The sequence below is a fragment of the Oncorhynchus kisutch genome, linkage group LG15, assembly GCF_002021735.2.
Source record: "Oncorhynchus kisutch isolate 150728-3 linkage group LG15, Okis_V2, whole genome shotgun sequence".
Taxonomy (NCBI): domain Eukaryota; kingdom Metazoa; phylum Chordata; class Actinopteri; order Salmoniformes; family Salmonidae; genus Oncorhynchus; species Oncorhynchus kisutch.
The window spans coordinates 24,140,978-24,155,334 of NC_034188.2; the positions used below are offsets into that span (position 1 = coordinate 24,140,978).

The 14,357-nt window shown below is 43.1% G+C and overlaps 1 protein-coding gene across 2 annotated transcripts in view; it reads left to right on the top strand.

The window, feature by feature from the left end:
- The window catches only part of htr4 (5-hydroxytryptamine receptor 4), a 125,715-nt gene that overhangs the window by 11,456 nt on the left and 99,902 nt on the right, over positions 1 to 14,357 (top strand). The window contains exons 2-3 of one of the 2 annotated variants that reach the window (XM_031789880.1): positions 11,642 to 11,776; positions 12,204 to 12,291. In XM_031789880.1, coding sequence (XP_031645740.1) covers positions 11,707 to 11,776; positions 12,204 to 12,291 — 158 coding nt within the window. In that variant the 5' untranslated portion in view covers positions 11,642 to 11,706. The remainder of the gene's footprint in view (positions 1 to 11,641; positions 11,777 to 12,203; positions 12,292 to 14,357) is intronic. The other variant, XM_031789881.1, reaches the window with a different exon arrangement.

Genomic DNA, 14,357 nt, shown 5'->3' on the forward strand with positions numbered 1-14,357 from the left:
AAGTTGATCGTTTTTTGTTGTTGACTATGCCTTGGATAGCTTTATTCTTCACAGTCAGGGACAACAATAATGATTTGGATAGCTTTATTCTTCACAGTCAGGGACAACAATAATGATTTGGATAGCTTTATTCTTCACAGTCAGGGACAACAATAATGATTTGGATAGCTTTATTCTTCACAGTCAGGGACAACAATAATGACTTGGATAGCTTTATTCTTCACAGTCAGGGACAACAATAATGATTTGGATAGCTTTATTCTTCACAGTTAGGGACAACAATAATGATTTGGATAGCTTTATTCTTCACAGTCAGGGACAACAATAATGATTTGGATAGCTTTATTCTTCACAGTCAGGGACAACAATAATGATTTGGATAGCTTTATTCTTCACAGTCAGGGACAACAATAATGATTTGGATAGCTTTATTCTTCACAGTCAGGGACAACAATAATGATTTGGATAGCTTTATTCTTCACAGTCAGGGACAACAATAATGATTTGGATAGCTTTATTCTTCACAGTCAGGGACAACAATAATGATTTGGATAGCTTTATTCTTCACAGTCAGGGACAACAATAATGATTTGGATAGCTTTATTCTTCACAGTCAGGGACAACAATAATGATTTGGATAGCTTTATTCTTCACAGTCAGGGACAACAATAATGATTTGGATAGCTTTATTCTTCACAGTCAGGGACAACAATAATGATTTGGATAGCTTTATTCTTCACAGTCAGGGACAACAATAATGATTTGGATAGCTTTATTCTTCACAGTCAGGGACAACAATAATGATTTGGATAGCTTTATTCTTCACAGTCAGGGACAACAATAATGATTTGCTCGCTTTGAAATCATTTGAATATTCCCAATTTATGGCCGACGGAACTGAATAGGAAATGATGGACATTCGGGAAGACTTTGGACTTTGCTCAGAGGTCTTGAGTACAGAGGAGGGAACCCAGACTGTTTCTTAGGGAATCGTAAAATTGTAGGGCGTGTTAGGTTGTAAAAATATGTAAACCATTCAAATCAGTGTGAGACAGGAGGTTGTATTGTTCTGAGGGGAAGCAGTCAGCTTGTGGTTAAATATACGTTCCTTTACAAGGCATTCTCCCTCCCATGTATTGGTGAGCAGGTCTGTCAAGTTGCCCCTGTACTCTTTTTAACGTGTTACTGTAAGGCCACCTCGATCAGCATCACATTATAATGATATCGTAGGCCATATTAGTAAAAGTTCCTGGATATACACCCTTTTATGGTCTTTGTGAAAGTACAAGTCAACACCACTCAAACAGTTATACAGGAATCCCATCTACTCTACTGGGAACGTTACTGAGGTTATTACTGTTTATGTCTGTGGCGGTATTAAAAACGTAGACATGAGAGGGACCTATAGGGATTTTAGACTTACCCATAAAGATACTGCATTCCAGATGGGAGGCCCAATACAAACCCTGACGATATGTAACTTTAGCACTACCTCGCTGTTCTAAAACCCACTGCAGCCAATGTCTGTGACCCAGAGGAAATGTAATTAGCATAATACAACAATACCCATCAAAATCCATCTGTTTAAGCTAGAGATCTGTTTTTTTTTTTGTCAGTCCACCGCATCCGTTCATGTCGGCCTTCTGTATCTGCTGTGGAAGGTGGCAGAGCTACAGTGCTGTTTATTAGGCCTGGAGACATCCCCGAAATATCAATCTTCTCATGAAAACGTCTGTAGCGTCCAAATGGTATGTGCTATGGAAAGATGGTACTCTCACGAACACCATGGTGTTCTCTGTTTCACTCTACAACCGCCATAAGTGTCACAGGCCTGGTCTGAAGCAGAAGAGGCTGCTGAGGGGAGAACGGCCCGTAATAATGGCTGGAACGGAGCAAATGGAATTGTATCAAACACCTGGGATACCATTCCACATATTTCGCTCCAGCCATTACGATGAGCCTGTTCTCCCCAATTAAGGTGTCACCAACCTCCTGTGGTCTGAAGGTAACCTGGTACCAGACTGAAAAATGTATGAAGTGAAGGTATATGGGTAATTCCACAATATTTTCTTTCTTCTTTTTTTCTAACTTCCTTATATCTCTCAGATATAATGCAAGCACTTCAAAACGTACTTCCTTTTCATTTATTTTTGGACTATGTGTTTTTCCCTGTGTGAGTCTGTTATTCACTGTGTTTCTATGGGCTAATAGCAGTAAAGGCAAAATTCAATGTTTCATCAATCATTTTTTAATATATTGTTTTATATCTACAGGGGTCGTAAAATGTTCCATCTGAAAACAATTCCATCTGTTAGCTTAGTTGAAACCCATCCCCGGGGCCCTTAGGCCTTCATTTATTTGTACGGTTTTTTTGTTTAAAAAATTAAAAAATATGTTTTTTATGTAACTTTTCTTTGGATTTCTTCCACTTTGTCATACAGACAATAAATGGGCCTATGCTGTGTTACTATAGTACTGAGGGTGCTTCACTTTGAAGTGTGTGTGTTTTTCAATTATACTTCTGTATTGAATGTGTGGCTTTTCAATAGACATGGCAATGAGCATAACCTTATAGGAGATGGAATGAGAGGGTACTAAGTACTGAATGGGACCACTTTAGTTGTTACGTCCCTCCAACAATAGCCACATTTCTAACACCACTCTAAAGTGTCTTCAGCCAGGTTGTCACAATCTGCCCTCGAGCCAATAGGTGCAGTTAGACTTTTATATCTTTGGCCATAGAATTTTAAAAGGCTCTGAGTCAGAATATTAAGGCCTACAATGAATTTTTTCCTCTCAAGGCACTTCTGTAAAGTCCAGTGTTTTTATTGGTCCTACTCCTGCAGCTGGTATTCTATCAACAGAAGAGTCATTCTCTAATATTAGCAGCTCTAAGTAATACTGTTGAAACACACTGCTACAGTTTATTGCTATTTTGAACATTTGGGGACCACTTCAATCTGAGTGTTTGCTTTAGTGAATGGTTTGACAATCATCTCAGGTCTTGTATTTATACCTGCTAAAGTTCAGCTTCTTTCTGTTTCATAGAATCTCCCGAACTCTTTTTGGTGCTCTGAACCGTTCTGTCATTTACATTCGGGGGGAAAAAGTCTATGAAATATCATCGAATGACTTCTATTATGTTGAATCAATATCATGCTGATAAACAACCCGAGAGGGGTTTAAGATAGTCAGTCACAGCAGAAACGTCTCTCTGTAATCTCTCCCAATGATATGAGTGGATTGTTAATTAGCCTACTGACTCCATAATCAATCATTAAACTCTCCTAATTCATTTTAAATAGTTGTTCTATACTTATAGGAAGTAATGTATGTTTTGGGAGATAAAGAGATACTCTGGAGGCATGGCTGCACACTGTATCCACATGATGTGCATTATTAATGGTTTGGCAAATTGCTATTTTAATACCCGGCTGCATCCACATGCCCAGAGCAGAGCTGAGAGCGTTGGTGCCGAGCAGGAGAACTCAGTAAATATGATGTCAGGAGGAGCACAAGTAAGAGCATTAGGAGCCCCAAAACCATCATTAAACCCAAATTAGCATTTAAATGAAATTGGAAATCCATCAGGGACAGTGTGTGTAGTATTCAGTATAATGAGAAAGTTTCCTTGAGGCTGATGCTGCTTTTGTGGCATGCGGCATCCCCCACCCCCAACAGTAACAGGCTGGCTTCTTTCTACCTGACACATGGTTCCCTCGGTGCATTAGTCCACAGTTAAATTTGGGAAAAGTTGAAAGGAAAATGTCTTCAATTTGTTGAGTAGTAATATATAAAATATCATTATATCATGGTAAGTGAAAAGTATAAAACATATCAGAAAATTGTTAAAAGTGATTGAATGAATACACTGGTAAAACCTTAGTTTAGGAACAGGAAGCAGCCAATGATTTGGAAATATGTAGCAAATGTGAGTCTGCTAAGAGGTCAGAGGTCAGACGTCATGTTCCTTGATTAGGATGGGGGATTAATGAGCTCTGGACCAACAGGGGAAACCTGAGCCAGATGGCCGTGTGTCCCTCCACAACAGGCAGGGTGTCCCTCCACAGTCAGACTCTTAACTCTCACAAATGACAAACATTGGCTGCATTCTGGAAACTCAGTAATGATGATCTTGTTTCCAGCATCAACTAACAGAGTTGCACTCAGATGAGACTACAGAGACACATCCTTACTTGTAAGATTTCATGTATATATGGCTTTTGTCAAAAAACGTTAACAAATTACAAGCACAATATTTACAGTGCATTCGGAAATTATTCAGACCCCTAGAATTGTTCTACATTTTGTTACGTTACAACCTAATTCTAAAATGGATTAAATTATTATAAAAACCTTATTCACATAAGTATTCAGACCCTTTGCTATGCGACTCGAAATTGAGCTCAGGTGCATCCCGTTTCCATTGATCATCCTTGATGAGGTCCACCTGTGGTATATAAGGCCCCACAGTTGACAGTGCATGTCAGAGCAAAAACCAAGCCATGAGGTCGAAGGAATTGTCTGTAGAGCTCTGGGACAGGATTGGGTCGAAACACAGATCTGGGGAAGGGTACCAAAACATTTCTGCAGCATTGAATGTCCCCAAGAACACAGTGGCCTCCATCATTCTTAAATGGAAGAACTTTGGGTCCACCAAGACTCTTTCTAGAGCTAACTGCCTGGCCAAACTGAGCAATCGGGGGAGAAGGGCCTTGGTCAGGGAGGTGACCAAGAACCCGATGGCCACTCTGACAGAACTCCAGAGTTCCACTCCTCAGTAAAAGGCACATGAGAGCCTGCTTGGAGGTTGCCAAAAGGCATCTGGTCTGATGAAACCAAGATTGAACTGTTTGGCCTGAATGCCAAGTGAAGTATTGTGGTGGCAGGGACTGGGAGACTAGTTAGGATTGGAGGTAAAGATGAACAAAGCAAAGTACAGAGGGATCCTTGATGGAAACCTGCTCCAGAGTGATCAGGACCTCAGACTGGGGTGAAGGTTCACCTTCCAACAGGATAACGACCCTAAGCACACAGCCAAGACAATGCAGGAGTGGCTTTGGGACAAATCTCTGAATGTCCTTGAGTGGCTCAGCCAGAGCCTGGACTTGAACCTGATCAAACATCTCTGGAGAGACCTAAAAATAACTGTGTACCGATTCTCCCTATCCAATCTGACAGAACATGAGAGGATCTGCAGAGAAGAATGGGAGAAATTCCCCAAATACAGGTGTGCCAAGCTTGTAGCGTACTGAGTAAAGGGTCTGAATACTTATGTAAATGTGATATTTCCATTTTCAGAAATTTCTAATGACCTGTTTTTGATGTATCATTATGGGTTATTGTGTGTAGATTGATGAGGGGGGGAACTATTTAATCCATTTGAGAATAAAGCTGTAATGTAACAACATGTGGGAAAGGTCTGAATACTCTCCGAATGCACTGGATGTTAGTGTGGAACGTTTCAAAGACTGAAGATATGGTGAGATTGAAGAGCAGATGAGACAGACATTATCTACAAAACACATTCGAGTTTGAACTGTGTAATTATAAAGAGAATGTGTGATTTAAATAAAAGGGTGTTAGTATTTCATTTTTCTTCATCTTCAAATGAAAGACATTCCTCTCTGTTCCTCAAAAGGTTTTTGATATCTGGTTACGGCATATTATAGGATAAGTAATTAAGCAGTTTGACACCTCACCACTCAGAAGTTCCAATTATACCTACGGTATCATGTATGAAATTGGTGTATATAATTTCATTTCTAAAATGATTAATGTGAGCAGAGAAACAAAGCAAACACATTTGACAGCTATTCAGACAGACTGGTAATGAAGTCAAGGAATGCTGCAAGGCTCACTCTGACAGATGTTTTAATTGTAAAGAAAAGGGAAGAACACATTAAAACATCACAGGATCTCAAAGCACGTGAAATATATCAGGCTCATAGGGAATGTTTTTCACTTATTAAAATAGAAGAGAAATAAACACATTCCGTAAATGGTCTTGAAAGTGACAAAATATGTGTTTAATGAAAACAAGGGCAGATTGTTCTATGACGCTGTAGACAATACAACTGTAGACAATACCCTGTCTGGTGTACCTTTTCTTTCCCACTCCATGCAGCCAGTCCAGGCTCCATGCAGACAGTCCATACTCCATGCAGCCAGTCCAGACTCCATGCAGCCAGTCCAGGCTCCATGCAGACAGTCCATACTCCATGCAGCCAGTCCAGACTCCATGCAGCCAGTCCAGGCTCCATGCAGACAGTCCATACTCCATGCAGCCAGTCCAGACTCCATGCAGCCAGTCCAGGCTCCATGCAGCCAGCCCAGACTCCATGCAGCCAGTCCATACTCCATGCAGACAGTCCATACTCCATGCAGACAGTCCATACTCCATGCAGCCAGTCCATACTCCATGCAGACAGTCCATACTCCATGCAGCCAGTCCAGACTCCATGCAGCCAGTCCAGACTCCATGCAGCCAGTCCAGACTCCATGCAGCCAGTCCAGACTCCATGCAGCCAGTCCAGACTCCATGCAGACAGTCCAGACTCCATGCAGCCAGTCCATACTCCATGCAGCCAGTCCATACTCCATGCAGACAGTCCATACTCCATGCAGCCAGTCCAGACTCCATGCAGCCAGTCCAGACTCCATGCAGCCAGTCCAGACTCCATGCAGCCAGTCCAGACTCCATGCAGCCAGTCCATACTCCATGCAGCCAGTCCAGACTCCATGCAGCCAGTCCAGACTCCATGCAGCCAGTCCAGACTCCATGCAGCCAGTCCATACTCCATGCAGCCAGTCCAGACTCCATGCAGCCAGTCCAGGCTCCATGCAGACAGTCCATACTCCATGCAGACAGTCCAGACTCCATGCAGCCAGTCCAGGCTCCATGCAGACAGTCCATACTCCATGCAGACAGTCCATACTCCATGCAGACAGTCCATACTCCATGCAGACAGTCCAGACTCCATGCAGCCAGTCCATACTCCATGCAGCCAGTCCAGGCTCCATGCAGCCAGTCCATACTCCATGCAGCCAGTCCATACTCCATGCAGCCAGTCAAGACTCCATGCAGACAGTCCATACTCCATGCAGACAGTCCATACTCCATGCAGCCAGTCCAGGCTCCATGCAGACAGTCCAGGCTCCATGCAGCCAGTCCAGACTCCATGCAGCCAGTCCAGACTCCATGCAGCCAGTCCAGACTCCATGCAGCCAGTCCAGACTCCATGCAGCCAGTCCAGACTCCATGCAGCCAGTCCAGACTCCATGCAGACAGTCTACACCATGCAGACAGTCCAGACTCCATGCAGACAGTCCATACTCCATGCAGTCAGTCCAGACTCCATGCAGCCAGTCCAGACTCCATGCAGCCAGTCCAGACTCCATGCAGCCAGTCCAGACTCCATGCAGCCAGTCTAGACTCCATGCAGCCAGTCTAGACTCCATGCAGCCAGTCCAGACTCCATGCAGCCAGTCCAGACTCCATGCAGACAGTCTACACCATGCAGACAGTCCACACCATGCAGACAGTCCAGGCTCCATGCAGACAGTCCATACTCCATGCAGACAGTCCATACTCCATGCAGCCAGTCCAGACTCCATGCAGCCAGTCCAGACTCCATGCAGCCAGTCCAGACTCCATGCAGACAGTCTACACCATGCAGGCAGTCCAGGCTCCATCCAGACAGTCCAGACTCCATGCAGCCAGTCCAGACTCCATGCAGCCAGTCCAGACTCCATGCAGCCAGTCCAGACTCCATGCAGACAGTCCAGACTCCATCCATACAGTCCAGACTCCATGTAGACAGTCCAGACTCCATCCAGACAGTCCAGGCTCCATGCAGACAGTCCAGACTCCATTCAGACAGTCCAGACTCCATTCAGACAGTCCAGACTCCATGCAGCCAGTCCAGTCTCCATGAAGCCAGTCTAGACCATGCAGACAGTCCAGACTCCATGCAGACAGTCCAGACTCCATGCAGACAGTCCAGACTCCATTCAGACAGTCCAGACTCCATTCAGACAGTCCAGACTCCATTCAGACAGTCCAGACTCCATTCAGACAGTCCAGACTCCATGCAGCCAGTCCAGACTCCATGCAGCCAGTCCAGACTCCATGTAGTCAGTCCAGAATTCATGCAGCCAGTCCAAACTCCATGCAGCCAGTCCAAACTCCATGCAGCCAGTCCAGACTCCATGCAGCCAGTCCAAACTCAGTGTTGGTATCTTTCTGCTGGTTTAACCTGTAACAGTGCTGCTGACACAGTTTCTGTGTGCTGACTGTTGTTTATCCATGTGTATTGAGCTGGTTCTGTGGCAGGACTTTTGAATGGAGTGAATGGAGCACATGTGTGGTGTATGTGTGATTGTGTGTACATGTGCAATGTTTGTGTGTGCAGCGTATGTGTTTGTAACATATACTGTATGTGTGTGTAGTGTGTCTGTCTGTGTCTGGATAAAGACCACCTGTGACCACTCTGGGGTTGAATGACGCTATACCTGCCCATACCGTCCCTTTGAGAAAGCCAATAGCCTCAGTATAGCACATCATCATCTGCACATCTATCACTCCAGTATTAATGCTAAATTGTAATTATTTCGACCTCTATGGCCTATTTATTTCCTTACCTCCCGACTCTTTTACATTTCCACACACTGTACATAGATTTTTCTATTGTGTTATTGACTGTACTTTTGTTTATGTGTAACTGTGTTGTTTTTGTCGCACTGCTTTACTTTATCTTGGCCAGGTTGCAGTTGTAAATGAGAACTTGTTCTCAACTGGCCTACCTGGTTAAATAAAGGTGAAATCAAATCAAATAAATGAAAATGTGTTTCCTTGTAAATATTGCCTTTCCCAGGTGTATATTTTAGCACATCAGCGATGTCAATTTTCGTGCTGAAAGACAAAGGCCCAGTGATGCTAACTGATGTGTTTGTGTGTGGAGCCAGGTGTTTATTGCTGACTGCTACAAATCACCTCATTCTAAACCAAATAACACATATCAGAGACCTGCCCGCTGCCTCTGGGCTCAGAGGAGAATCAATCAGGTCAGCTCTCAAGGTGTAAAGGTGTCATTGGTTGACAGTTCTAGTTAAACCTTACGTCCGTGCTTCATTCATAAACAACTGTAATAATTGTTTCCGTATGAATGAGAAGGGGTCATCTTAAGATCACAGGATCAGTTTTAATGTCAACAATATAATGTAAACTGTATTACAAGGTTATTTACCTGTACTTTGTTTACAGTGAGCCAGCAACAAACAATTTGAATATTTTAGGCTTAGTCATAGTAAGGCAAAACCAGTGACAGAATGAGAGACAAATGGATTATACCACAGATGAAGCAGAGTAATATGGACCTTGGACATTTCATCTCATGCATTTGTGTAGATAATTAGAATGAGTTGCACAAACCATTGCACTATTATTATTATCCCACTGATTTTCTCAGTCCAATGTCCAGTTGGCTGGGGTGCATCCTCTTTCTGTTCAGAATCATTTCAAATGCCGGTGATGATGTTCATAAAAAGAGTTTACTATATTTCTGGTACAGTTGAAGTCGGAAGTTTATATACACTTAGGTTGGAGTCATTAACACTCGTTTTTCAACCACTCAACCATCTACTTTGCATGACACAAGTCATTTTTCCAACAATTGTTTACAGACAGATTATTTAACTTATAATTCACTGTATCACAATTCCAGTGGGTCGGAAGTTTATATACACTAAGTTGACTGTGCCTTTAAACAGCTTGGAAAATTCCAAAAAATGCTGTCATGGCTTTAGAAGCTTCTGTTAGGCTAATTGACATAATTTTTGTCAATTGGAGGTGTACCTGTGGATGTATTTCAAGGCCTACCTTCAAATCATTGCCTCTTTGCTTGACATCATGGGAAAATCAAAAGAAATCAGCCAAGACCGCAGAAAAAAACATTGTAGACCTCCACAAGTCTGGTTCATCCTTGGGAGCAATTTCCAAACGCCTGAAGGTACCACGTTTATCTGTACAAACAATAGTGAGCAAGTATAAACACCATGGGGCCACGCAGCCTTCATACCGCTCAGGAAGTAGACGCGTTCTGTCTCCTAGAGATGAACGTACTTTTGTGCGAGATGTGCAAATCAATCCCAGAAAAACAGCAAAGGACCATGTGGAGGAAACGGGTACAAAAGTATCTATATCCACAGTAAACGAATCCTATATCAACATAACCTGAAAGGCCGCTCAGCAAGGAAGAAGCCACTGCTCCAAAACCACCACAAAAAAGCCAGGCTACAGTTTGCAACTGCACATGGGGACAAAGATCGTATTTTCTGGAGAAATGTCCTCCGGTTTGATGAAACAAAAATATAACTATTTGGCCATAATGAACATTGTTATGTTTAGAGGAAAAAGGGGGATGCTTGCAAGCCAAAGAACACCATCCCAACCGTGAAGGACGAGGGTGGCAGCATCATGTTGTGGAGGTGCTTTGCTGCAGGAGGGACTGGTGCACATCACAAAATAGATGGCATTATGAGATAGGAAAATTATGTGGATATATTGAAGCAACATCTCAAGACATCAGTCAGGAAGTTAAAGCTTGGTTGCAAATGGGTCTTCCAAATGGACAATGACCCCAAGAATAATTCCAAAGTTGTGGCAAAATGCCTAAGGACAACAAAGTCAAGGTATTGCAGTGGCCATCATAAAGTTTTGACCTCAGCTCTATAGAAAGTTGTGGGCAGAACTGAAAAAGTGTGTGTGAGCAATGAGGCCTACAAACCTGACTCAGTTACACCAGCTCTGTCAGGAAGAAAGGGCCAAAATTCACCCAACTTATTGTGGGAATCTTGTGGAAGGCTACCTGAAACGTATGACCCAAGTTAAACAATTTAAAGGCAATGCTACCAAATACTAATTGAGTGTATGTAAACTTCTGACCCACTGGGAATGTGATGAAAGAAATTAAAGCTGAAATAAATCATTTGCACTAAGATTGTTCTGACATTTAACATTATTTGTCACACCCTGACCTTAGAGATCCTTTTTATTCTATTTGTTTGGTTAGGTCAGGTTGTGACTCTGGTGGGAAAGTCTATGTTTTCTATTCATTTGTTTATGGCTGTGTGTGGTTCCCAATCAGAGGCAGCTGTTTATCGTTGTCTCTGATTGGGGATAACATATAAGTTGTCATTTTCCTTTAAGGTTTTGTGGGATCTTGTTTTCTGTTTAGTGTTTCTACCTGACAGAACTGTGCGCTTTTGTTTTTTTGTATTTTTTTGTTTTTTTGTAAATTACAGGCCTCTCTCATCTTTTTAAGTGGGAGAACTTGCACAATTGTTGGCTGACTAAATACTTTTTTGCCCCACTGTATATTTGCACACTGTACAGGGCCAGGCCCAAGTGACCAGATGCAGCCATGGTCAATGCACATGGGCAACCCTGTGACAAGTCATCTGGAGATTTTCCTTGTCCATTTTCCAGAAAGGAATTCCTGATATTGTAATACATGGAGATCATATCAGTGATGGTACAGATATACATTTATCTGTTCACTCCACTAAGGGTGAACAAACAGAAATGAAGTGTCTTCTCCGCATTTTTAACAACTACCTCCTACTGTTGCTTGTGTTGCAGGACTGCTGCATAGCCCCTGTGGCAGCCTATTGTATTCATGCATCCCAAAAGGACACGTGAATGCAATGAATTTCTTGAACAAAATGGGATTATGTGACCCAACCAGTAATACAACCAATAGATCATATGACCATGGCAAGTGAAAACATAATTCAAAATCTGCTACACTATTCTTGCATGCATTTAAACAATGAAGCACAATCATTTGTCATTGGCTAATGACATGTTAATCCCAGTCAGTAAATTCAAGTCTGTTCTGCCTGTAATGTTGTTGCATGTATTGATTTAATCCTCACACTGTTAGTGGATATGTTATTGTAGAGTAATTAGAGGCATATTTTCATATAGATTTTTTGATAAATATTTAAAGAACACTATTTTATTTTCCTTGGTCTCCTAAATCATCTAAATCATAGGTTCAAAATCTGGGCAGTTGTCAAACAATAAATCGCTGCTGACAGCCTTACAAAATGTGGTATAGTGAGTCATTTTCGGGGCATATCTATAAGGTCATAATGAATCCTAACTGCCCGAGTAACCTCTATTTCTCCTTGTTTCATAGGGAGTTTTGGCATTGATGGGTACATGAATCTAAGTTCCGGGGGCCCGATGCCTGTAATGGAGGAAGTAAATATCAGCAACAGTGAGAGGTAAGGACAGTACACGCCATCCATGAACACATGACTCTTAAATGAATAGGTACATTCATCATTCTTTCATTCATTCAAGTGTTGGCACACATACAGGAGTGATTAGGTGTCATACACACGTAGGGTAGCGTGAGGGATGGTGATACTATGGGTAGTCTAAGGCTGTGTCCAAAATGACTTCCTATTCACTACATCAGTGGTTCTCCAACCCCTCCCCAGACATTTCATCATGTTGTTCTACAGTAGCGCTGAACTAGCTCACCTGATTCACCTAGTCAAGCGCTTGATGATTAGTTGACAAGTTGAATCAGGTGTGCTAGCTCTAGAATAATTCAAATACATGGAACGGATGAGTGTCCCAGAGGAGAGAACCACTGACCTACTGCTATGTACTGCTTTTGACCAGGGCCTATAGGGCTCTGTGCACTATGTAGTGAAAAGAGTTCCATTTGGGATTCAGACTACAGTGCTTGGGGAAGGACATGCACTGGGCTCAGCTCTGCAGGAACCAGAGGCTTCCTCCTCGGGAATCATCTTTCCCTGCTTTTGTATCTGCTTGCCTTCTCACTGTACTCATGTGGTATCCTGTGACAGGCTTCCTATTAGGAGGAAAGGTTTCTATAAAAAAAATAGCATTATACAGAACATAGATCTTAAATTACAAGAGCACTTGGGCACTTACAAATGGACCCATTGCCCTCTCGACCTGGTCATCTTTTTTGACTGGATATCATACATAATTGTATACATGGCGGGTATTAGAAATAGTTGGTATCATAAATATGCTCTTGCAATGGCTTTCCAGAATCATGTGTACAGTAGAAAACATGTGGCAGGGCTTGCAAATTATCATGGATTACAAAGGGAAACCCAGCCACGAGCTGTCCAGTGACACAAGCCTATCAGACGAGCTAAATACCTTCAATGCTTGCTTAGAGGCTAGCAACACTGAACTATGCATGAGAACACCAGCTGTTCTGGACGACTATGTAATCCTCCTCTCCGTAGCCAATGTGAGTAAAACCTTCAAAGAGGTTAACATTAACAAGGCAACAGGGCCAGACGGATTACCAGGACGCGTACTCAGAGCATGCACTGACCAGTTGGTAATTGTCTTCACTGACATTTTCAACCTCTCCCTGACCCAGTCTGCAATAGCTACATGTTTCAAGCAGACCACCATAGTCCCTGTGACCAAGAACACCCATGTAACCTGCCTAAATTACGATTGCTTGTTAGCGCACACGCATCTGTAGCCATGAAGTGCTTTGAAAGGCTGTTCATGGCTCAACACCACCAACCCAGACACCCTGTACCCACTCCAACTCGCATAACAGCCCAACAGATCGACAGATGATGCAATCTCTATTGCACTCCATACTGCGCTTTCCCACCTGGACAAAAGGAATACCTACGTGAGAATGCTGTTCATTGGCTATAGTTAAGCGTTCAACACCATAGTGCCCTCCAAGCTCATCATTAAGTTAAGGACCCTGGGATGAAATATCTACCTCTGCAACTGGATCCTGGACCTCCTGATGGGCCACCCCCAGGTGGTGAAGTTAGGCAACAACACATAGAACATGCTGACCCTCAACAGGGAGGCCCCTCAGGGGTATGTGCTTAGTCCCCTCCGGTACTCCCTGTTCACCCACATCTGAGTGGCCAAGCACGACTCTAACACCATCATTAAGTTTGCTGACGACACGACGACACGACGACACGACGGCGATAGGCCTGATCACCGATGCCAATGAGACAGCCTACAAGGAGCAGGTCAGAGACTTGGCAGTGTGGTGCCAGGACAACAACCTCTCAGCAAGTCAAAGGAGCTGATCGTGGACCACAGCTTGAGAGCTTCAAGTTCCTCGGTGTCCACATCACTAAGGAGCTATCATGGTCCACACACATCAACACAGTCTTGAAGAGGCCACGACAATGCCTCTTCCCCCTCAGAATCGGCATGGGCCCTGTGATCCTGAAAAAGTCATACAGCTGCACCATTGAGAGCATCTTGATTGGCTGCATCACCGCTTGGTGTGGCAACTGCTTGGCATCCAACCACA